This window comes from Amblyomma americanum, chromosome 1, assembly GCF_052857255.1.
Source record: "Amblyomma americanum isolate KBUSLIRL-KWMA chromosome 1, ASM5285725v1, whole genome shotgun sequence".
In the NCBI taxonomy this organism is placed as follows: domain Eukaryota; kingdom Metazoa; phylum Arthropoda; class Arachnida; order Ixodida; family Ixodidae; genus Amblyomma; species Amblyomma americanum.
Window position 1 is genome coordinate 26424635 of NC_135497.1, and position 25714 is coordinate 26450348.

At 49.2% G+C, this 25714-nt stretch overlaps 1 protein-coding gene across 1 annotated transcript; it reads right to left on the reverse strand.

Annotated features, from left to right (window-relative positions):
* On the reverse strand, positions 1 to 25653 carry LOC144123072 (uncharacterized; the record flags this gene model as incomplete). The annotated part of the gene is given in 20 exon segments (XM_077656005.1): positions 1 to 381; positions 2886 to 2962; positions 3573 to 3680; positions 4791 to 4859; positions 8856 to 9001; positions 16298 to 16365; positions 17742 to 17793; positions 17869 to 17927; positions 18025 to 18131; positions 18214 to 18291; positions 18531 to 18629; positions 18704 to 18932; positions 19526 to 19653; positions 19728 to 19811; positions 19877 to 20041; positions 20386 to 20588; positions 21017 to 21097; positions 21160 to 21333; positions 21794 to 25571; positions 25573 to 25653. Coding segments are annotated over 20 exon segments (5886 nt in total), but the record flags the coding sequence as incomplete, so codon positions are not given.
* Positions 25654 to 25714: the final 61 nt, after the last annotated feature.

Genomic DNA, 25714 nt, shown 5'->3' on the forward strand with positions numbered 1-25714 from the left:
GAGTTAAAAATCCATGGCCGTGTCTCTGTGTTGCGTAGCGTGTCCTGGCAAAGTGAAGTAAACAAAGCATTTCACTTCCTCCTCCTTTTATCTGCATGGTGATTGCGACATATTTGACTAGAGCAAAAAAAAAGAAAAACTGAGAAGTTCATGGAAGGAGAAAAAAACATGCTGAAAAAACGGAGCCGTGCTTTGACATGCAAGCTGCAATGGTGGCGTCCGTCGCTGACAGTTCAGGGTCTTGTGAAGAAAGGAGGGCGCGTCACGAAGTACCAGGGCATTCACCACACTTTGCACTTGTTCTTTGGGTTCATATCCGTGCCATTGCCACACATGAAGGCACGAGAAAAGGCCCCGTTGTTCTGCAGAGCATTGTTGAGCCTGCGAAAAAGAGACAAGCCAGCGCCAGCCAGGCGCATCTCGAAAACCTACGAATAAGAGACCTTCAAATGCTCGCGGCCAGCATGGAAATGTTAACTGCACTCTCTTTAAATGACAACTCGAGCTTTTACAAGAGCAGCAATGTTTACATGAAACTGCAAACTGATGGACACGCTAAGAATTCACTATAGTCATATTCGTGTGTCGACTGCTCGACTACCTTTTGGTAGGTGGAGCTCATTAAGAAACCAACCTCCGCGAACACTCTGAGTACTGGGCGGCTTTGCTCGTTACAAGCAAAGTAATCTTAGCTTCCACATCATCATACGTAGAGAAGCATGCAGAATAAATCGTCCGCACAAGGTGGGCTGCGTACTTAACGCGTTGCTAAGACATATTACCGACCAAAACTCTCAACTGCAGCACAGAATGCATCTGAAAACAGAGCCACAGGGTGGCACTTCAAATCGGAGCTGTCTGCTTGTATTTAAGATGGCACTGTATTATAGAAACCACACATAGAGCTTCGCAAAGAGGAGGGCTGCGCGCTGTACAAATTTCGCTTTGCCTTTACAAATGGAAATACAAATGCCTCATTTTGTCGCTCTCGTCTAGACGGGCACCTCGCTAAACTGGCGTCTTAATGAATCGTGGTCATCGCGGACATAAAGGGAGCCGCAGTCGATGTTTTGTACCGTTAATGACGTCGTCACCTGACTGCGTCTCAAAAGTCCAACGTCGTGGCGCACAGTTCAAATGCACGTGTTCTTATGCTCTGTCACTGCGTGTTTTTGTTTTGCTTCTATCGTTGCCTGCTGGTGTGGTTATTAACCGGTTTTTTCCTATGAATAAACTTAGTTGGAAGTTGGCGCCTGTCCTGTCTTGAGTGTGCTTGTCTTCGTCTTTTAGCGCCTGTACGCTTTTTTGAGTAAACCATGTAAGAAAAAACGATTTCGGCAGCGATGCATATATTTTCTAGAGTCCTGCCTCAGTTACGTCATGAGGCAGGACACTCAACTAAAACACCGAAAAGGATATTACGACCACAAGGGTTGCCTCGTATCTATGCATTTCTACGTAGAAACGCCATATTACTGCGTGAAATGTGTGCGGAAAGATACGATGACAGAGTTCAGTCATCAGCATTTCAAGGAGGTCAAATGGCGTCCTATGAACTCGGGTCTCAAGGCGCCGAATGCAAATAGTCTCCTTCGAGCATAAATGCCTTCAGCCATATAGCGTATTATGAAACACGAGACGTATTTCGTTTCCCGCTTCTCTTCGCAGGACGGAGGTTCGTCGTTTGTTCAAGCGTGGCGCGAGTTCGTTACACAAGACGATCGAGCGTATTATATTGAAGGGGCGCCTTTGCGGGGTAAACTATTTAAAGCGATTCACGGCCGCTGTACATTTATGTAGAATTCTTCGCGGGACATACTGTGGCGCTAGAGATGACGGTGAGCGTGTTTATTTGCGGTACTTGGACGGCGCGCTTCGAGCCCTTCCCAACAGGGCGGTGCGCGTGAACAGCAAGAATAGGAAATGCAGTATAACGGTGCGAGGTACAGAAGTTCCTCCTACGTTATGGCACTAGGTTATTCGGTTAGACACGATAGCGGCTTCTGAGCGCGCACTGAAGGGCGACGGCTCGGCCTAAAGGCAGTGGGCAAAGTAACGGGCTTGAGAAGTGCCTCCTTAAGAAAGAAAAAAAAACGGATCGTTTGGGTTCTTTTTGGTATGTCTAATGTGATCTCACTCGAGAAGGTACGGCGAAAGCGATAAGCTGGCTTCACGTCCGCAACGAATTGGGCACGCGTTGTCGTTCCTCTGGGATCCAACTTATGCCCACTCACTCTGCCTGTCCATCCGAGCGTTATGCTTAAGTGGCGCAGGCTGGAAGGCTTTATATTTAGTTCTCTATAAAAGTCCCACCGTACTCTTTGTCTATCCATCTGGTAACAAACACGAGCAGCTTTAAGACGGACGGTAGCAGTTCTTTTTCGTAGCACCATCGTCCTATTCTTAGGGGGCGTGGCCATTTTTTCTCGGCGGCAGGGAGCAGATATGTGCAGGGCTCTTCGATGAAGAGTTTTAGTGATGAAGAAACTATGCTTTTTACGCAGGGGCGATCGCATATAGGGACGGAGGGAAAGATTCAACGCTACCACCATGTCCCCGCCTAAATTCTGAACGCTCGTCCTTCTGGTTGGGCTTCCCCAAGAGTGTGCCAAGCTGGATAGTTCTAAGCGCAGAAGCAATGCGATGAAACGAACCCAGCTCTACAGCATCACGCATCTGCATAAGCCTGCAGCTATATGGCTCACCCCTGACAGGCTCACTGACGTTGCAGAGTAATTTCTAAACAACGCAGCCCACTGTTGCGGCTAAACCACGTGGCGTTGCGACAGTAGCGTTAATACCGAAAGTTCCGCCGCTGAGAAACGGTAGCAGGTACAGATATGCATCTCAGGTTACATTCACCTTTCTTCGCTACCAACACTTACCGATAACGTCGAGGGTGAGCCGCATTAATGACTTCGTCGGAGAGCGCAGCTTCCTGGGAGGAAAGCTCGCACTGACTCTGAAATGAGAGAAGGCCACTGACGTCGGAAGAATGCCCCCGGGACAAAACTTTCGCGAAAAAAGCGAAGCTCTTATTGTCCCCGGGTAGCAACAGTGAAATAGGAGTAGACGTAGAAACCATGACTTTACTTCAACATGGCAGCGCTCAGCTTCATAACACAGAACAATTCTCCGGAGGCCCGACACTGCAGTAATACAGCGGTTGGAACTGCGATAGCACACAGCGGAAAGACCGGTAGCTAGCCTGAGCGAAAAATAGCAACCCTGCAATCTTGTGAAAACGTTAGGCGTGAATGAAGGTGAAGCTACGGCACAAAAATGGGACCCAGCGCTTAAAGTGTCAAACTGTAAGTAGGCGCCATGAATCGCTAAAACGCATGGTTTGCTGCAACACGGTAGGAAAAAGATGGTAGGCTGCAACACGGTAGGCATCGCGCCATTAGACAACTGTTCTTTTTCCGTCTTATTTAAAGCGTCAGAAGGCGGTAGCGCATACAAATCGAAAACGCAAGGGCCACTCTCACCAGCGCTTGAGAATACTCACTGATTCTGTGTCAGACTTTTTTATCCAAAAATAATACGCGAGGACCGGTCTCGCAACAGCTTACCGTCCCATAGAGAAGGAAAAACAGTTGATCCATCGAAGTTTCCGCAAAACCAGGGAGCACGAACACTCCCGGCTTGTAACCGAAGTCCAGCATGGTTTCTTTGAAGGCCTGTGGAAATTTTAACCCCCCATGAGAGTGGTGCAGTTTTTTACTGCACGGAAGTGCTAACTCACTAGCCTGGCAAGGGGATATGTGGTAAACATATGGCTCATCAAGAGCAATACTGACGCCTGTCGGACGTGTAACACCATAGTCAGCGGCTCACCACGGGTCGTATTACGTAACAGTTTGGCCTAAAAGCCTCTGAGGGACGCCATAGTAGAGGGCTCTCGATAATTTCGGCCACCTGAGGTTCCTTAACGTGCGCTGACATCGCACAGTACACGGGACTCTAACATCTCACATCCATCTAAATGCGATCGCAGCGATCGAGATCGAACCCACGTCTTTCGGGTCAGCGGCCGAGCACCATAATCATTGAGCCACCGCAGCGGCTGTAAGTTAACAGGGGGCGCTGCTAATAATTTAAAAAACGCGATGATTGAGGTTCTCAATTTCTCTAAGTTACACTTGTTATTTTTAATTTCTTATTGCATTCTTCTGCCACTGTCGCCAAACCCCCACTCTGCTACTACGGATGGTATCAGGGCTGATGAGTAACATCACTCGCTCACGCTGCATTCTAGCGAATACACTGTTAAAGTGGAATCTCCCAAGCTTCCTAGCTGCTGACTAACGGTCGTGGCAGACGCTGTTAGCTCAAAAGAGAAAAAATTCGCAGGGACACCAGATTACAGTATGTGTTGCTAATGCGATAGCATCCCAAGGTGTTGTTGCCTTTTGATTCGTGGGGTTTTTAGGCTCCGGTAGCTCTACCCGCTCAATGCTCCACCCATGCTCTTCCCGTACACAAGCTTTCACCTAAGAATTATGCGACGCCGCTTCCCCCCCTCCCGTCCCCCCGGTGAGGCTTCGAATGGCATCGCATTAAAAAGGCTGGCTCAAGAATGTTCAACTAAACATGCAGTATGATACCGAGAGCCTGCATTTGGCGTGTGCCCTGACCGTTCGATAGCACTCGCGCCTGAAATTATGGCAAAGCCGAGACACCGTGCACCACGCTCAGTTGCACCCCAGCTCTGCAGCGAGGTGTGAAGCCCGGCCTTCCCAAATAGGCGCGGCGTCTAGTGTGTGCGATGTGATGCAGCCTGAACGCACCTCAAAAACAATGTTGACAATGGCGCTATCTCTGACGTCTTGACGCAGTGGCCGAGAGGGGTGCACCGCCTGCAAGAATAACGGGGTTACTTAGACTTGCGAAAGCTAGGGTTTGCACAGAAATAAGCTCTAGTAATTTTGTGAGCTTAGAAATGTAGAGTTCCAAACAACTATGGCCCAAAAAACGTTTGATTGGCCCGACGACTAATTTGTCGTGATGTGCTTGCTGACTGACTCGGTGCAATAGAAACTGTACGCTCGATTTGCTCCCAGCTGGAAAACGAGAAGTTTAGAACGACGTTACAAACTATCGTATTTAAACTAAAGCTGAAGCTTTGGGTCACTATAGAACAACTCTCTTTGGTAACAATTCACTAGACGACGGAAGGATACCAAAAGCGCCGTACAAGCATGCGGCGTACAAAACAGCTGTGCCTTCATATGCAGAACACATGCAATCGCGACTGAGAAAACTTGCCGAAAGGCAGCACTAGGCTAACAGTGAGTTAAATTTTAGACATTGTTTGCTGTGAGACAGCGGGTTCCTGCTACCTTAGGAGAAAGAAATATGTGGTTCGAGCTGAACAGTACGCAACAGTTTTTTTTTCATGCCTCGAGCCTTTCATTTCACCTGTTTCTCTAACACGTGTCTTGATACGTCGTTTCGGCTGCTATAACGAATGCTCCGCCATGATAATGAAAGGAAAGCGTTGTGTCCAAAAATTAGGAACTTTGGAATCGCTTTGTCAATAAGCAACTTTGAAATCGCGGCGAATATGCTGAGTTTGTTACTAAGCAACATGATATAGTCGCTCTCTTTTCAGCAATTCGGCGCCTCGCCTGAAAGTTACAGCGCTTAATTTTCGTTCAAGCAAACTCGCCCCTAAGCTCACGTTGTGTTCGTAATTAAAGACAGCGCTTCCGAACACGTCGCAAAGGGTGCAGCTTTCGTGTTCCTCGGCAAGCTTGAAGTGTGCACATAAAAGCCGAGAAATAAGTGCATGCAAACAGTGCATGCATTAAATCATTTTACTGAGCAAAAAGACCAATGTAAAAATTAGCGTATCGTTTGAATGCGAGAAGTAACTTTCGCCTCAGGCAGTTCGAATCAAGCGATCTAAATGATCGGCAATGTTTTCTTTTCAAAACTGCGCTCTACCTACCGAAAGGCTGAGTGTAAAACCGTGCTCTAATGCACTTTTTGATTTCGGCATACTTTTAAAGGCGAACTTTGGTACACGTCTTTAGCGCATTGACTTTTAAATGGAATCCCCGGCGAATTGATATTTTAGTTCGTAGTCAACTGCTTTACAGCGGCAAGCGTGTTGAAACAAGGTACAGTGATGAATAGATTTGCGCGCGTCCAGGCCGTTCACGTGTCTCGTCTTTTCTCCTCTTTCCTTGCTGTCTGCTGAAAAGCCATTTAAACGCGTTATGCAGGCATTAAAAACTTGGTCCTGTGTTGTCGATAAATACCTTCAAATGTTTCCCTCCGAGAGCACGCCCGATGTACCCCATGAAAGCCCCGCGCAGAAGACCCAGTCGTGCAAGGCACACGCATGTCCAGTGCAGGGGCATTAAGCGACAGCCGCGCATGTGTCAAAAAAAAATCGTCGCTCATGAGACGCTTTACAGCGCCGTATCATGGGGGCTGCCATCTTTGGTCACGTGAGCACGCCGCCATTGCACGCCTCCTGACTGCTCCGAGCGCGCCTCGTCGCGACGGCTGCCGCGTCTGATGGTTCGGCTCCAACAGGCTGTGTTTCGGCTGATACGGTTGTAAAATAGTGGGAAGGAGACAGTATGGTTTGTCCAAAGATTCGAAGGACACGTGAGAACTCTAATTTGATCTCTTGTGGCCTTGAAAACGGTGTCCGGTTTCATAGCCAGCCAATGGATGGATTTCCTGATACTTGTCTTTGCGTCCGCAGAAGGCTTTGCTGAATGTTTTTTTTTTATTGTTATTATCTTAAACGGCAAGGTTTAATGCTTCTGCGGCACCGCAGGTCGTTGTAGTATTCTGTACATGCACGCAGACACCGCTCTAAAACGCTCGCATGCACATCGTACGCATTTGTTTGCAACCTGTTAACGGTGCTTAGGAAACCGAAAATATTTTCTATTTTTTGTTAAGCACACAAAGGTGACAAAAATAAATAGACACACAAATGTTAACTATCATGTATAGCAGTACCATTCATCAAGCAGCCTTCACAATCTGGCACGCAATCGTTTCGAAGGATTCCGCGATATAATTGTTATAACGCGCACAGCAACGCATTCACACTACACGAAGTTCATAATTATGTCAGTCTCACATATGAAATTGCGGTACGCTCCACTCTCGATATGCGGACATGAAAATGCTCGACGTCTCGTTGGTGGTAAGTAATCAGCTTCTCTCTGAGCGCTGGCCTGCGGGGTAACTTTTAGTGGCTGTCTCGCATGGACCGCGAGGAAGTGGCAATCATCCAGCCCAGCAGCCGTAACGCAAATGCTGTATTCCGAATCTGGTCCACGAAAAGCGCTCTACTTGGAGCGAAGTTCAAGAGTAGCACCAAGACGGCACACAATACACGGACGGTAAGCGTTGTCCGTTCGTACGGCTGTGCAGCGCACGATCTACAGTAGCGGCATGTAGGAGCATAAGTCGTCCTTCTTTTCCGTACCTGATCTGGCCTCCGGCGCTGCTGTTACTACAATTGCCGAACACCTTAACTTACGAGCAATGGGGCCTCACTACACACGTAGGCGCAACTGCACAGCAACTGAAAGCACGAAGTGACGGTTTCGGTGGCGGAACACTTTGATCATGAAGCAATGTTGCGCACTTACCCTCGCAGATTTTCCAAGATCGTAACCTTTCTTTCTATATTGGCCATCTAGCACTGGCGGACGTGTTTGTCGCGTTCGCCCGTTCGGAAATGATGCATGGCAAACGGGCGCGAACAGGGGCAGTACTTCCTTGTGCAGTTCGGTTCCGTGAGGCTCGCATACGATCGCATCCTGCACCTTTAACTCTCTGTCGCAATTCTTGCAATCCACAATAAAGCACGTATTTCCTCTGCCTTTCCCCATCTTCGCAGAAAAAACACTTCGGCAGCCACCCGCGATATTTCCATTACTGCATCGAGGCGTACATTCCGGCGACTTACGAGGTCCGTAATGGCGCCGTGTTCCGAGCGCGTCTGTGGCGCCATCTGGTCTCAAACGGAATAACTGCGCGCTGTAAACGGTCTAGTAATATGCATCTTCATGGCAATAAATTATTAGAGCGTAGCTGCTCTGACAAATCACTGCGTAATGGTTAACGCGTTCTACTTTCGCATGCGGGAGAAAGGCATTACAGGTGTTGCCATGTCTTTGGAAGTTCAACACTTTCACATTAAAAAGAAGGAACAAGTATAGTTGCGTTCCGACATACACTGCACCACAGACAGGAATCTCGAACGTGGGCCTTGCTTCAGAGCCAAATGCCATATCGCCGCACTGCGTGGTAGAAGCGTGGAAAAACATCCTAACACCCATTGGCCCCGTTTAGGCGTAGGTTAACTGTCTCGCAGAAAACTTCGCTTCGGAACCAGCTGCCGAGGCCCAGTTTTCGCCATCGGCGCGGGTAATCCGCGGTGCGCACTCGAGCTGGCATATATGTGTCCCCGAGAATCTCGCGCTAAAAAATAAAGGGAGCTCAGTGCTTTGGCACCGGTTGGCGAAACTATGAAAGCAGGACTGGCCGCGTTAATCCGCGAGAGGCGAGAGACAGAAAATGGGCCAGACGGGATACAGTCGCGCAGCCTCGAAATAACCTCTCCTCATAAACGCCATCTAGTTCCAAGCAGTTTATCGCCGCTTGATTAGCGACGTACGGCCACTACAAGTGGCCTATCCAGTTACGCTGGCGTAAGCGCTGGTTGCAGTGATAAAATGGAGACGCCGGACCGCGCGCACAAGTGCATGCAGGACACGGGAGCTGCAAGGCTTTAAGCGCAACCGTGGGCAGGCACCTAACTGTGCGCACGTACAGAGCTGAGGAATAAAGGCCTGCTATGTACAAATCGCACGTACGCTCATCAGACCGGGCACCAGGTGTGGCATGGCAGCCCTCCGGAACTGCTCCTTTAGGCACCCACGCAGCGACAGGTAGCCGTCGGTGGTGGCGTAGTCCCAGTTGGAACTCTTGACCACCTCGTTATGCAGACCGAAGAAGGAGCCTGTAAAGGGGAGGAGAAGAAGAAGGAGGGTGCCGGTGTTGTTTCTTTCGAGCCCACCGCGAAAGCAGCGGTGCTTCGCAGGGAGCAAGCAACTCATCAAGGAACTCCTCGAAGCGGCGTCTGCTGGCGCCTAGCAGAGAAACGCCGGCAAGATTCCGCTTTGAAGTGGGCGCATGAAAAGGAAACGACGGCGGCGAGTGGTTCGAAGAGCGCCAAACTAGCTCAGCGACGCGCACTCCCCTCTTCTCTTTCCTTGTTAAAACTTTTCACTTCAGGAACAAAGTTAGATTGCTGGATGATGATGACAGAGGATAAACAGTATGAATGCTTGAGCTGACTCGCACGTTCACATCGCCGCTGCAGCTCAGAAAAACTAAGTACGGTAAGCACACACACGCACACACATAAACAAACGTTTTGAAGCACGTGTTGCTTGCTTTTTAACGGAGAACTTCATCCGTCCTATTCATCGTTGCTCTTTTACTCAAAACTGAGCAAACAAGCCGCTCGTTTGCAAGAATTCAGACACGAATCATTGAACGACCTTTAAGAGTGTAAATAAGAAAGAGCTTACTGTGAAGGGGGTGTAGGTGCGCAACGACATATTTTGTTGTAATTTTTTGTGTGTGTGTGCTCCCGCCCGCAGAAAAACGGTTGAGTCAATAAAAGGGAAAACACTCCGCACCGCGCTTACCCATTCGCAGCATCTGTGCCTCGATTTAACACCGGATGACAGCTACCAAATAATGTCAGGCTTGAACTTAATCGCCGTGTAGAATGCTCAGAGCAAGGAAGCAGAAAAATGAATTGAGCGAGCAATAACAACTTAAGAAGTATTTCAGAGTGCGTGGTTTCAGCCTCTGACAACTATTCCCATCGAACTCAAGCAGCACCTTCGTGACATTGATGCTTTCTATTATTTACATTATCAACTATTGCTCTAAATTCTCAGCGCTTTTCTGATATTTACGTTGTAACAGATGCCTGCATTTGTTGTCCTCAGTTTATCTCAATACCGGGTGTTTCCCCTAAGATGTACTGGAATTAGAAGAGCACTTTTTCCAGTACAGCATTGTGAGTGGCGTACGCACCAAAATACAGCTAAGACGTCCTAGCTAGTAGGCTGGTTAACTAATACTGAGTAATTAACTTTGTAACTACCAATATTTGGTTCATATTTATTGATAGGCGTGTAGCCCACCGTAGTATCTATATCAGTTTTTTTTAATTTCGAAAACCTAGTTATCCTCGATGCTGTGACCTAACAAATTTTCGCTACATAGCGACAAAATATATGCTCTTTCGAGGTGCTTGCAGGCAAACCAACCCATTCAGTGCACGTAACTCATCGAAACAGCCAAACTTTCTTGAGCCACAACGCCGAGGGTAACTGCGTTTTAGAAATTCTGAAAGCGTGTGTGGATATTTTTTCGTGTGGGTTACCCGCCTGTCAGTAAATAAAAAACTAATAGTAATAGTTAAAAAGTTAGCAACTCAATATTAGCTAACCAGCCTACCAGTTAGCATGTCTGAGCTGCATTCTGATGCACTACACCGTTCACAATGCGATACTAAAATATGCGCTCTTCGAACTCAAATGCCTTTTTTTAATTGCAGAACATCTTCAGTGAAACACCCGGTATACCCTTCTAGAGCTACTCCCTGCGGACGAATGTAGATACAGTAGTGAACAAAAAGATATTCTTAATTTTGTCGAATTTAACTTTTTTTCCCGTGCTAATGCTTTCGCGTGAATTTTGTGGGAAAACAATATTGTTACGGGGTTAGTTTAGCAGCAGGAACGATGGGCCCTACATAGAAGAAACGCCATAAACCAGCACTAGCACTAGCCGCTGCAGAGTCCTTGTCGTCGTCTACTGTCCAGCGACAGACCAACTTCCTCTTCGCTTCGCGCCTGTGTACCGTAACACTACCTCCCCTCTCCGCCACGCTGGAGAAGGCACAGTCCCGAGGCGCCCTAGGGGGTTGGGTGCGAGTCGTAGGGTTTAAGACGGGCGACGTGCACAAACTGTGTGGAGGGGGCCACGGAAGGAGAGTGTGGGTGCAGCGGCGTGAGTTCGAGGTAACATCTCTCAGTTGCCTCAAAACGCGGTAAGGACCGACGTAACGAGGGGGGACCTTCTCACACAGTCCCGCGCGGCGTGCAGGGAGCCAGAGGAAAACAAGGGAGCCGGGAGGGTAGTGGACGTCACGATGATGAAGGTCGTAGCGATGTTCTTGAGCAGTCTGAAAAGCGTGGAGACGATCCCTAGCGATTTGGCGGGCGGCGTCAGCACGGGCAATGGCGCCACAAGCATAACTGCTAGTAGAAGGGTCATAATTAGCTCTCAAAGGGTAGCAACGGATCGCGGCCAAAGAGCAGGTATAGAAGGGGGAGTATCCGGTGGTATTGTGGCTTGAGGAATTGTAGGCGAACGTCACGAAGGGTAAACTGATGTCCCAGTTACGATGGTGGTCGGAGACATACATGGACAGCATGGCCGTCTGGGTGCGGTTACGGCACTCAGTAAGGCCGTTTGCTTGGGGATGGTAGGCCGTCGTGAACTTGTGACGGGTGAAGCAGGAGCGGAGAAGGTCGTGGACCACTTTAGAAAGAAATCAGGGGCCTCGATCTGTAAGCAGATGACGAGGAGCGCCATGAAGCAGGACGACGTCATGAAGAAGAAAGTCGGCGACATAGGAGGCACAGCTGTTCGGGATAGCGCGCGCGATAGCGTACCGGGTAGTGTAATCGGTAGCAACGGCAATCCACTTCTTCCCGGAAGTTGATGAGGGAAAAGGCTCGAGCAGATCGAGACCAACACGGAAAAATGGGTCAGTCAGAATGTCGATGGACTGAAGCGGGCCACTAGGTGGAAGCGGGGCGTTTTCCGGCGCTGACATTGATCGCAGGCAGCAACGTAACCGCGAACACGGAGGTAAAGGCCAGGCCAGAAGAACCGCCGGCGCACGCTGTCGTACGTGCGGTACACGCCGAGGTGCCCTGCAGTAGGAGCGTCATGAAACTAAGCAAAGAATGAGGAGCGGAGATGCGTCGGGACGACGAGCAAGAGGTCGGCGCCATCAGGGTGCATATTGCGACGGTACAGAATATCTTGATGCAGCACGAACAGGCGCAGAGCAGGATCGGAAGTGCCGCTTCGGAGGCGGTCGATTATAGGGCGCATAGATGGATCACGGCGCTGCTCTTCGCCGATGTGTAGAAAGTCCGAGATAGAAAAAAAATGTCGGTATCATGGTTGTGGGAATAAGGAGGATCGACAGGATGGCGGGACAAACAGTCAGCATCTTGGTGCAACTGGCCGGACTTGTAGACAACAGTAAATGCGTATTCCTGCAAGTGCAAAGCCCAGCGACCCAGTCGTCCTGTGGGGTCTTTAAGAGAGGAGAGCCAACACAAGGCATGGTGGCCCGTAACTACGCAGAAATGCCGCCCAAACAAATAGGGGCGGAATTTTGTTAATGCTCAAACAAGTGCAAGGCACTCCCGCTCAGTGATGGAATAGTTACCTTCAGAGGGAGATAGCAGGCGGCTGGCGTAAGCAATGACACGATTGTGGTCGTGCTGCCGCTGCGTAAGGATGGCCCCACTACCACGGCCACTACCGTCGGTGCGAAGTTCCGTGGGCGCAGAGGGGTTGAAATTGGCCAGCACAGATGGAGCAGTGAGGGCGGCAACAAGTGCGGTGAAGGCGCGAGCTTCGTCAAGGCGCCAGGAGAAAAGCGCATCTTTCTTCAGGAGGGTGGTAAGGAGACGGGCCGTGTCGGCGAAGTTCCGCATAAACCGGCGGAAATACGAACAGAGCCTGAGGAAACTGCGCACATCGCTTGAGGAACGGGAGGTGGGGAACTCGCGGACGGCACGAACTTTGTCAGGGTCGGGCTTGACACCAGAAGAATCGACCAAGTTGTCGAGGACCTTAATTTGGCGCTTGCCGAAGCCACATTTCTTAGAGTTGAGTTGGAGACCGGCGCAGCGGAAGACGGCAAGGATAGCAGAAAGACAGTGTAGCTGGCTTTCGAAAGTTGGGGAGAAAACGACAACGTCATCTAGGTAGCACAAGCACGTCATCCATTTGAAGCCACGCCTGTGTACCGTAACAATATCAGGCATTTTTACACAATGACAGCCCATATTTATCACCTTACTAAGTCACAATATGTTGCCACAGCAGATCTACTGAAGAACTGCTTTCTGTGGTGTGTAACATGCCGGTAATTCTATGGGTTTTTATTTAAAAATGAGGTACTGATTTCTAGAATGCATCTTGCAGATTTGGTGCAACAAAAACAAAGAACAGTGAACAACAAACGACACAGGCACTGTAAATTGAATAGAGGCCCGGTGAGCTAGAAATGTAATTCAACAATGCGGCGTATTTGGCTTGTTGGTTAACGTATACATCTTGCAGATTTAGCGCAAAAAAACGAAGGACAGCGAATGCGAAGAAGTACTGCGCCCATGTCGTCTATTATTCACTGACCTTCGCTTTTGTTGTGCCAAATCTGCAAGATGTACATTAACCAACAGGCCAAATACGCCGCACTGTTGAACTATATTTCAAGAATGTCTTTTCACAAAAACCTACAACTGTCAGTACTCCACACGCAAGCCTTCTATATCGATCAGTGCTTAACACCGTCGAGACATGGAAGCCAGAAAACTGTCACCGAACGTCTAGTCTGTTTCCCCACTCCTGCAGCAGCTGATTGAACTTTTTCTAGGCTCTGGTGGTTTTTCTGTCCCTCACAGGACGCACAAAACTTAGACCAAAAACTTTTAGCTGAAATATTATAAGCAGGCCAGCTTGGCCATGCCTTAAGGACCACCCTCCTCTTCCTCGGCCGATTTTTAACAAGCGTAGTTCAGTGCTTCGCGTCATAGTTCTGTCGAAATCTTTACTCAAACCCAAAATTATTGCGTCTAAAGAAGCATTGCCTTTTAAATAATTTCCTTATAAAACTCTGAGGTCATGGTACATTGAATTCAGTGAAAGAGACGAGCAGAGAGTCAGCCCCGTGACATTACGTTTGCGCCACTACGGTTTAAGGTAATTTGATAATGATATTCCTACCGTGTACGTTTGGGGCGACGTATATAACAAACTTCACAACTCCCACACCTCAATAACTTAGATTTGTCTAACGAATCAGTTTTCCATTGGTCACCTGTCCACGCCAGGTGCTAGTTGCCTGCCTCATCCTGGCAGCCCAAATTTCATCAATGATATGCGGGTGTGTTTAGCTCAGCACATTGAACTTTACATCTCAGTCAATGCAGCCACTATAGAACTTGATACCAGGGTCGAATCTTAGAAACGTCGATAACAGATAGTCGAGAGTTTTTTTCGGCTCGCTCGAGCAATTTATTGACAGCAATTTGCTTGGTCGATCTGGGGTTTCCCGGTGAAGAAGAAAAACCAAACTTCCGCCGGATTTATACATTTTCCAAAATTGCGAAGCAGCGGACTGCGCTACTCTGAACTGAATGAAAAGCTGGTGATGTTTCATCCCAGAGTTGTGGCCAGGTATAACTGCCAGTTGAAGTCTTGGCAGCGCTACGTGTACCTCGCATTCCACCCATTGTTTATAAAACTATGCAGTAACATACGTAACAGCAGAATATGTCCCTTCAGAATGACAGTAAGTAAATAATGATTTAGAACAGAAGAAAATGGAACACAATGCGAAGCGACTATGAAAGGACGAAAATGAAAAGCGAACTAAAGGCAAACAAACAGTTGCGCCCCGAACAACTCCTGCGAAAGAAAATGGCATAATTGCATGAAAATGTACTCAAAAAAACAAATAGGTATGTTCTTTCTGGGTTATTCTGAATTCACACACACAAAAAAAAATATTTTTTGCAATGCTGTATATTTTTGTTCACTACTGTATGCGGGTATGTAAATAGATAACAGACACCTCTAGCATACTGTGTATCATGTTACCATGACCGGAGTACCGGGAGCCTACACGCCGTCAGTGCGCATGCACAGATCATCTTCAGAGCGCCAGATGGCGCCACGTACCAGGCAGCTGCGCGCACACCTGCCGAACGCTCACTGGCGGTGGGCGGGCTCCGCTGCTCCGGTTACAGCATTGATGAAGGAAATGGTAACGAGGTGCTGGGTACACGGTATGCCAAAGGTTTCTAAACTATTTTCAGCGCTGCGGCACAGTTACGCAGGGAATTAATGCGGCTTCCGTCTGAAAAGAAACCTCGAATGGAAAGAGGAATTTAGTGCGATATATTTGGGAAAAAGTCGCCAAGATGGCAGCCAAGAGAGCAATTACTCATTAGGAAAATGACGGATCATTTAGCGTGGTTAGACCAAATGCGAATTATGTGCGCTGGCACTTCGGTTTTCGTTACGGTTTCAGTTTCTGGTCGCGGCTCGGTTTTCTAGGTCAAACAGGCGTCTGGCAAATATCGGTGAAATCGTAGAGTGGGGCTTTCGTGCCAGTGAACTAAAACTGACTGGGACACTTAGGCTCCCCCTAAGGGTACGACGCGATACAGTTAATGGGTTAATGCCCATATATGCGGAATTGGTCATTCTCTTCTTTACCTTCATAGATCGCTGGGAGTCCTCATACCACTCCTGGCGCAGTGGTGCAGCGGTTAAGCGACGCGCCACTGCCCTGCGATGGCAGGTGCAGCCACCGGTGGGGCTTGTGCGACCCAGGTTGCTCTTCCCGAGTAACCTCTTGAGACCAATCATTAATTTAACTGCCACCTGCCACCGTGGGCAGTCGCTCACAATCCAGTGGCCAGGTTGTGATGATGTGACCTAGGTGGCCCACCTGCCACCCATGCAGGTGGCACACAGCCACCCAGTTCTTCAAGGTCGCAGAGGGACCGCAAAGACAACAGCTAAGCGGCAGAGTAGAACCTCTAATGCTAACGCACTAATAAGCCGGAGCGCAGCCATAGGGCTCCAGGGGAAAGCTTTCTGAGAATCTTCCAAGCTGAAGAGAAATTCGGCCTCGGCAGAAGCTTGAACCTCGGCCAGGTTTAATTTTTGCATGCGACGAGAACATGACGCTTTTATTTGTTTTTTAACCAGTTAAATATCACATTATAGCAAAGAATAGCGCCGTTTTGAGTGCGAAGTAGTATCGGTGAGATGGCCGTTCAGCTCTTCGTAGTGGTCGCACCACGAGATCGTTCTACTCCAGTATGTGATATTGTGCCCGGGATGCACACTCTAGCCCAGAGGACAGCGCCACTTCACTTGACTCTCCGAAAGAACGAAGGAATATGGGCCTTACCTTCTCTTTCCAGCATCCCGTACAAGGCCTCCATAATGCGCCGTCCGCTCCGGGGGAAATAGAGAGGCCTGCACGGGAATTGGCCCGCCCGAAGAGAAAGCGATGAGGATGCCCCAGAGATTGCAAAAATGGTAATTCAAGAGCGCGCCGTCCTTCAGCCAGACAGTCTGCGAGCTAATAGCGAAAATGTCGCTTCTGCGCATATTGCGGTCTGATCTCCTTCATGTTTTCTATTCTCAGGTTCTCGGTGTTCAACACGTAAAAAAAAAATGTGGATTTATGCTGCGGAGAGGAAACGCATCAACAAGAGGCGCACAACTGCTTGTGAGGTAATTTTATCTATTTATTTAGAAAAGGTAACCTTACAAATGACCCAGTTTTGAGGGCGAATATAAAGTGTGAATGTGCGGGGGGGGGGGGGGGGGGGGGGGGTTAGCAGGAATGCGAACACGCAGTAACCAGCTTTCAACCTCAAAAAAACAAGCCTAGATTTTTGCAACGTAAAGCACAACATAAGACAGCACATCGCAAGAAAATAAAAAAAAACATTAAGCAGCGCTAAGTAAAAATGCTCTTGTGAACTTGTGAAACAATAAGTGAAGCCAAAATTTTTGACAATGAAATTTAACTTAGTCTGGCAACTAACACAAAAGATAAGACAGCCAAATTTACCCCGGTCTCTTTTTTTATTTCACTGGCGTTTGCTTGCCTCTGGGAAGTCCGAGCAGCCGTATTCAAAAACAGGGCGCAGTAGTCGCGACCACCAGTTCTTAGACAGCCGTCATCCTGCTCCTAACGCAACGACATCGGGCTTCCGCTTTCAGCCACACTACACACAGTGCCGGTCATGTTGGCCGCGAAATCCAGTCAACTTCAAATTACGCCCAGGGCGGCGATTGTAGCAAGGCTGCATTCACGTACACTCATTGCGCCCAATCAATCTACCAACTTCTCCGCACCAAAGACCGTTTAGCGGGAATGCACCCTTTACAGGCGAGGCAAAGAGTGAGGGTGTATCGCGAGAATTTTTGTGGCGCAATTTACAGCGCTACCTCAACAACGAAGAACGTCTCGTGTACTTGCTGCATACAGCAGGATACAAGAACAGCCGCTTCCGTCTTCAAAAGTCCTCGTGATGGTACTAAAAAATGCCTTCATATTTGCTGTGCTGTTTTCCTTGCGTTCTGAAAGGCACCAGGTAACAAGCGGTCCACGTGATCTCAAAGTAAGATTCAAAGTCCAGCATCCTTGTCTTTAGGCTGTCCGCATCTTGTCCGTTTCTTTTACTCTGCATTGGTTCTTAAAGTATGCCAAACCAACTAGCCCTACAAGTGGTTCTCAGGCGCATGGGCGTTTGTCCGCTTGCGTTGGCTGTTTGCTACACTTCGGAAGTGGGCTACAACGCTTCACACTGACCGAACGACAACAAAAGAGAGCGGCTTACGAATGGAAGGTGTTGTACTTCACGTCTTCCATGAACAACGACGGCGGGATGTCTGAAAAAAGAAACTAAACGTTAATAAAAGAATGAGTACTGCGTGCTTGTATTTAACTTTCAGAGCACAGCTTACACAGCGTATTTTCGAAGTGGTTGTAGGTAGCTACCGTGTCGAAGACAGAGCCATGCCACCTGCAAATTTAATTTTCGTGTATAATGAGCAGGCAAAAAAAAATCTCGCCGCGAAAATGAAAAGAGATTATCTGAGCAGGTACTTTTTCCAACTAACCGAAACTGTGGGCCCATGTTACCGTAATAGCTCCAGTAGTTCTTGAGGACGATCGTTAGCGTTTGAATGTAGTCAGTGAGGACATTCGACGGATCGACGTCGGGTACCTGCCACAATTTAAGACGAATAAATCGAAACCAGTCAGTGCAACGTGTATGGTCACGAAGCATCGCGGGGATGATTCTTTACCCCGTGGTAGTGCCTCTCGCGGACTTCCGGGTCGCCGATCAGGTGGCTGCTGGACGACTGGACTCTGAGGCCCCGCAGCTATAAAAAGGGGGAAAAAAGATATTCGCTGCAGTCGAAGTCCAGTCAGCCTAAATCTATATACACCGAATATTTTTGTGAATAGTCGTGAAACACGAGGATTAATTTGCATTCTTCAACTCAAGTTCTTCAACTCAACAAGAGTCAGCCATAATTAGATGCAATTCAAAGAAATGCCCTCCTGCAATCCCATCGCAAGGACACATATTTCACGACCAATACAGCATGTGCTCGCATACCTTGAGAATGACTATTTCTCTCGGTCGCTGCCCCAGTCGGCTCGAGTTCCGCGCGGTCCGGAAGAAGTGCTTCTTCAAGAGCTCCATGGTCCGGTTGATCTGGAATAACGCCGTCGAAGAGGTCACAGAACACTTCAGCGAAGCGTAATGGGGAACCAACCGCAACGGCTCACCGTGTGGAAGGTGTCCTTCTTCTCGAACGAGTCCACCTGCAGCTTCAGCAGCGGCAGCTTGTAGACATTCTCCATTAGGCGGAGGCAGAAGCGCCAGCGCTTGGCTGGCGTGCGCGTCGGTATCTCGCGCGCAAAGAGCAGGTGCGCCAAGTCTCGGCCGTCGTTATGGGGCAGCAGTGGTGCCAACGACAGCACCACCCGGAAGCCGATGTAGTTGAGCAGGACGTTCCTGCGAAGGGCCCACAACTCATGGGTGCCACACTGAAGTTTGGTCCCCAGGCAATTCTAAGGGGCCTTTATTATCTTTCTACGTAGTTCCAGCGTGCTTCCTCACAAATGTTCGTCTCATAACAGCAAAATTCGCGGCCTCAGAGCCGCACACCTTTAAGAGCTCCCCGAGGGCTAACTCTGGTTCAGTGTTAGCCAGTAGAAGAATGTGGAACAAAAGGACAAAAACCTGACAGAGCTACGACTGTTCCAAGAAGATGAAACTGAGAAATCGTTCAGTAGTCTGAAATATTTCAACAGTCATATTCCTTGAACCTAAAGAAAAATATAAGGAAAAAAGCCCATTACTCTTGGACGTACGTCGCGTTGCCGGTGTAGCAACTGAGAAGAAGCGGACTCCACACCAGTACCGCGAAAGAAGGTTATTGGTTTCATTCATTCAGGTAATAGGTGAAAATGTAGAAACCTGTATTCAAAGAGCAGCTCTGCCCTACTCTACTCTTGCGTTCCACATAAGCACCAATGACGCATGAAAAAACGTATATAAAGTCTAAAGTAACAAAGAACATAAGTGCCGTAACAAGCGGCTCTTACTTCTCGAATGCCATTGTGATGTTCTGCACGTCTTCCAAGAACGACTGGGTGGGAATGACAAACTCAACTTCCGAGTCCAAGACCGCTATCCCGTCCAGCAACGTGCTGAGAAACGATCCAACGTCGAACTGCGAGATGCCTTATGTTAGTTTCAGCTCAAGAAACAAAAAAATAGTCTTCTCGTGAGCGCAACAGAACAGACCTCTCTCCGCTTGTCGAGGTGTTGCAGGCCCTTGCGGTGATGCTCCTTTGTGTAGTCGGTAAAGCGGCGGTTCTTCTCCACAAACTGCAGGTTCGCAACGCCAGTGCCTTAAACGTCAGCAGCGGGAAGTCGCGAGAAAGGTAACATACCTTGTACACCTCTTGATCTACGTCGAGGACAGGCTCGGAGAGCGCCTGTATGTTTTTGTCGCTGTTCACGAGCGACATAGACTTGGTTACATGCTTTTGGTACTTGGAGGCAACGTCACCGGCGAGGTAGGCGTCTTCTGCTACCACCGGTCTTGGTTCCTTAAGCTAGGAGCAAATAAATAAACACAAAGCAAACTTTCGCAAAGAGCTAATGTGCAGGCAGAATTTTTGAAAATGCGAACGACGGAGCGCATGGCTTTCGACACAGCGCAGCCTAACGACAAGCTGTAAATGCGAAGAACCATACCTGACCATGGTATGCCTTAACTGTCGCTTGACAATTTCGTGGTATCAATCAGCGCTTCCAGAGCGCTCAGGCTCGTTGAAGCCGGGGCGTCTGTGCCGAAAGCCATGAGCTCCATCTTTTAATTTCTATGTGATTCCCACAATGCTGGTCAAGAATCTGCGCCTCAGTAGTGCACGTTGAACCGTGCTCGGACGAAACGTACCACAAATATCCAACCGGACCCGGTGGTTGAGTCGGTCTCCAGGGACGGAGCAAAGAAAGGGTGCACCGCCAGCTTTCGGGCAGCAAACGCCATAACTTCGGGTATTTCCAAGTCCATCGGTTCCTCGTCGTAAGGCCAGTCGGTTAGCCGAACGTCATCTAGCGCTGTTTGCAACGCTAAGGCTGGGTTCTTCATAAGAAAACCTTCAAGAATACAGATAGGACAGCGAGAGAAAAGGAATGAAGCAGGCTGGCAGTAAACGGTTCGATTTCAAGCGCAAGCCCGTAGCGACGTCTTCCTTTTGCGATTAGCTTTGATAAGTTTAGTTTTTATTTATTTATTAATTTATTTATTTATTTATTTCTCGTACTCTCAGGCGCCATGGCACTGCAGAGGGAAGAGGCAAAATCAAAAAAAAGCAAATAAAAGCCGCAAAATTACATATTTAGAGGCAAGGCAGTTAGAAAATGAAAAGCACATGAAAAGTAGTCTTCTCGAACACACAGGAAAAGGCATCGCGAAAGCCGAGTTCACGAAAAGGCATCGTGCTTCCTGCTGGAGCGCCGTTAGACCCACAGAAAGGCATACATTTTACAATGCAGTTGTATGGATAGCCTTTTTCTGCGCTTACTTTTATCGCTGCAGCCTTGAAAAAGTTTCACAAGGTTGTGAAGCAGTGGGTCCGTGTACGTAGCGTGGTCGAGGGCATTTTCTGTGGAAAGGGTAGGTGGCAGGTAAGGGGAGCTGGTCCCTGAGGAAAATGCGCCGTCTTACCGTAGATGTACTCCATCGTCTTCTGCTCTGTCACCTGTACAATCAGATCATCCACCGAAATCTTTCTTCTGTTTGAGGGATAGGGATGAGTACGAACCCATCCACTGCAAGAGAACTCGTAGAAATTTGTACAGGGCTTTTGGGAGAGATCCGTGAACGCGTGGAGTCGACCACCTGAAAATCAGACAGAGGATTCTCTCATAAGTACTCGTTTATACTGATTCGCCGCATTTCATTTATTTAACCCGCGATACATCTGTGTCCAGTGATCCTCTCATCTTTTCTATTGCACCCCTCCTTTCTTGGTTGTTACTTTAGACAGCGGTAGAAACAGTCTAATGCTCATTTGGCGGTTGATTTTATTTACGTCGAAGGATTCGGTAACGTTCTGAAAGTTCACGTACGTTTATATATTTTGTTTCACTATAAAAGTGGGCTGCAGCTCCTGTAAATCTGGCCACTTGTGAGCAGGTGTGACCGCGTAAGCAGGCTCCAAACAATGGCCATCTCTAAGCTTTATATTTTGCTCATTCTCTACGCTTTCCATGACTGTCAAAACAGAACCATGCTGAGGAAAGCAGCCGCTCTGCACATTTACCGCTTTTATCACAAGCGCTTTTGAGTCGGTACTTACCTTCCTCCATACAGTCTGCAGTCCCGCAACGCACAACTGGAACAGAATCGTCGAATGGAACCAGGGTGGGAGGAGTGGTCGAAGGCTCAGTGGGTACGGGGCTCTGAGAGATTTCGCTGCTGTCGTTGCTTGCAAACTTGCCTACTGTAGTGGCGCTGTCATTTGTTTGTTCGCCTGATGACTCGCGTGATGTTGGTTGGGCGTCCTTTATAGCGGGCTCAGAGCTGGCCGATGCATCCTCACTGAACACTTCAGTAATGTTCACCCCCACGACGCTCAGACCATTGTTAAAAGTTTTGATAGTTGGCGCGAACGCCGCCGAAGTGTTCGGGGCTTCTTGTGTTTCGTTTACGGGCTCAGGACTTTCGTCCCTTTCCCTCTTCGCGGGTGAAGCAGACCAGGAGCCTTCTGTCAGATTAGGCAATAGAGCAGACGTGTTCGAAGGATTCAATGTCGAAGTGGAAGGCAACGTGCGTACTGAGCGCTTTCGTTCGGCAGTCCATTCGATGGGCACCGTATATGGCAGCCTGGTTAAAGCGATGTGCTTTGGCATTGCCTTAGGAGGCAGTCTACGGCTATCGCGAGGCCGTGCTTTCCGTTTATGGCTAGGGTGCTCCTTCTGCAGTCCGGACGCGCTATTTGGTATCTCCCAGAGGTTCATTCCGGCGTGTTGATAAGTGCCATCCAAAGCATCAGTATCATTCGTCTGATCGGAAAACAGTCCTAAGTCGTTTGTAGCGTCGTCTGTTCCCGCCTGGCTGCGGGCGCTTCTGCTGGGTGTCATTGTTCCTTGACTTGCCCTTACGGAAACATTTTGTTTTTTGTGAGGATCATGCCGATGGGTGACAGCAACGGCCTTTATGTTTTGCTTGTACGAGCCTGTGGCACCGCCAGTCTCGTTTTCTGTCGTGTTACGTGCAGCTTCTTCACCGGCCACGTCTGATGCGTTAAACGCCCTTTCAGTCGATGGTGTCGAGTTCAAGTAGGCCTTGCTTGCGTCAGCGCTCGCAAACTCGGAGGACAGTTTTGCTGCAGACGTAGGCCTCGTGTGGCGTTTCTTTTTCAAACGCTTCCTCGATGGGTACCTGTTCTGAGCATGCTCAGTAGTCTCCACGGTACTTTGAGATGTAGTCGTCGCATCTACAGTGGTTGCTGTCGCGGTGGATCGGCGACGATATCGACCTCGCCTCGACATACGGATCTTGCGCCTAGTGCGAAGAGTGCTTATTTGGGCCACCGTAGTTTCGTCCGTCTCTCCAGGGGAGTGAGTTGACCTTCGCGACGAAATGTCTGCTTTAGAACTCACGGCGGCTTCTTGGGTTTCATTACCATCCTGGCCACTACTGCCCATACTGTAACCTTTACTCAGGCCAACTTCACGCGTGTCACCCGTTGGCCTTATTTCAGCCGATGATTTGGCGTCTAATAAATCGTGCGGTGTGTGAGTGCTTCCAGATGGGAATATCTCAGCAATTTCGGAACTGATACCAGAAGATGTACCATTCGATTCCTCTGGTTTACCACTGCCACCAGGTACACTGCCTTGAGCAGCATGTTTGAGGCTATGCTCTTCTGTCGCTTTTTGTTCGGACCGGGCTTTACCTTCATTTACACCTTCCGTCGCGGCAAACGGCCAAACTGTGAAGTAGTCGTGCGTCACGTTATTCTGGTCACTGGGCGTTTCTGTCCCCTCTTCAAGCTTCGTACCGTTTATGGCTTTAGCTACGCTGGACGAGTCGTTTGCGGCACTTGTAGGGCGAGACGAAGTCTCTCCTGCTCCTTTTGGGAAGACAGTTAGTGCCGAAACATTCACCTTATCGGCGCCTTCAGGCACTTTTCCGACGACCAATAGACCGCCGTCATTCTTTACGTTTGACTCCGTTCCATGAGTTGACGAAAGGGGGCTTTCGGCATTCGTGATTGAAGTTGAGGAGACCGAGAGCAAGCTATATTTGTTCGGAGCTACGTTTGAGTCGTTCTTCAAGGCACCGACGGTTGCGTTACTTAACATGCCTGGAGGGAACTGGCTGTAATTCTGATATGGCACATAATCCTCCGTACGTTCAGTGGCCTTGCCGAATAGTGAAGCTCCATTCCCTGCCGATGCAGAAGTTTCGTTGTTGATTCGTGCAGTAGTGGATTCCGCACCACCAAGGCGTTCGGTAGATGGTTTGAGTGCACTTTCACCTCCAGAAGAAAAGTTACCTATATCAAGAATAGCGCGATCTCGATTTTTTTCACCAGTCGATGGCGCAGGCGGTACTTTAGGTTCACGTCCTTTCGTAACTGTACTGGATTGTGACTCGAGGTTTGCCGAACTGATGTTGCTAGAAGTTGCCCTGCCGGACCTTGGAGTTGCTTCACTTTCAGCAATGTTCTTGTATACTTTTCTCACGGTTCCACTTGTTGAGAAAGCTGGCAAATTTATGTCAGCATTGGATATTACACTTCGTGGGGAGAATCCGCCAGCAGGCATACTTAGGCTTCCTGCCCCAAATTCCCTTGACAATGAAGACGTCGTAAACGGTGCTCCGCTTTCGTAAGAAATGCTCGGTTTGTTCGAAAAATGTGCCAGAACGTTACTTTCATTTAACCTTACAAAGGTTCTCTCTGCAGCAGCCGAAACGCCTGACGTCGGTACTTCACTCACATTGAACGTGTGTGCCGCGGGCTCACTGGAAAGCGTCCCCTTTAAACGTGGCTCGAGGTTCTCGCTGTTATTCTTGACAGCCGCTATTTCCTCTCCCGTAAGCTCTGTAAATATTGATGGAGTACCATTCGCCGGCATACTCTCATTAAGTCTTCCAACCTCACCGGCTGCAGCGGACACTGCGTGCTCCGTGGAATGGCTCAATCCCTCCAGCGATGAGACAGCGCCTGCGCCCGGGCTGGATCTGAATGTACGCTCGATGTCTCCAGCCGCTTTGTCCTGGAGCCTGTTAGCGCTGACAGTTGGCTGTGAGCCGACCCCATGCGTGGTTTCGCTGGTGGAACTAGACGATGGCGAGCCGAACAAGCTCGAGTCCTCCTTTTCCTTGTTGTGCGCAGCTCCGCTCTGATTGTCGCCGCTCAGATTGAAGAGGTCGTGGATGTCGCTCACCATCTCCAAACTTTGCTCGGTGGTGTCAGGGATGACGTCTGACTTTCCTCGGACGAGACCAGCTGGATGTGCGACGGCACCTGTGAAAATTCCGACCTTCGAGGTCTGCGACTTGTTATCGGGAACTTCCGGTGCCCCTTCCCACTTGATGAACGGCACAGCAGCCCCTTCGGACGAGGAGCTGAGGTCTACGCCGCCTGCACTCGTGTTGACACTGTCGGCAGTGCTAGTCACCCTGTCGCCTGCATCTACGCCGGCACTACTGTTATCGGCGCTCCGGTATGAAGTGTTTCTTTCAGGCCTGATAGCGTTGATGTTGATGTTGCTAATTCCAACGACTCCACTACTAGGCACCGCTGCCAGAGTCGTGGAAACTACAGGTGGTCCCCGCCTGCCCATGAACCTGCGAACTAAATTTGGAGTGACCGACAAGGTGCCGTTAGCGCCGAGCCAGAACCCTGGGCGCTTCGTGTCCAGAGCAGCGTCCTTCCGTCCCAGAGCCGACCTCCAGTGAACGGTGAACGGCTCCAGCCGAAATGGCTCGTTGACTTCAGGCTCAGCCGGTGGAACGGTTTCCGCAAGCGGCCTTTTGGAGCGGAGGGAGTCCAAGTTGACGTCAGCGATTTCCATCATGGAGAACTCGGTGGTCGGCTCTCCGGCGAAAGCTCGCTTTCCGGGGCATCACGAACTGCTTGGTTCGGGGCACCGCGGGTTGTGCTGCGCGCCCAGTCACCGCGTGGAAGCCCCCATGGTGACCAACAAAACACTGAAAGCAGCGACAGAGAGACGTCAGCCTCGAGAACTCCTAATTCAAAGCAAGA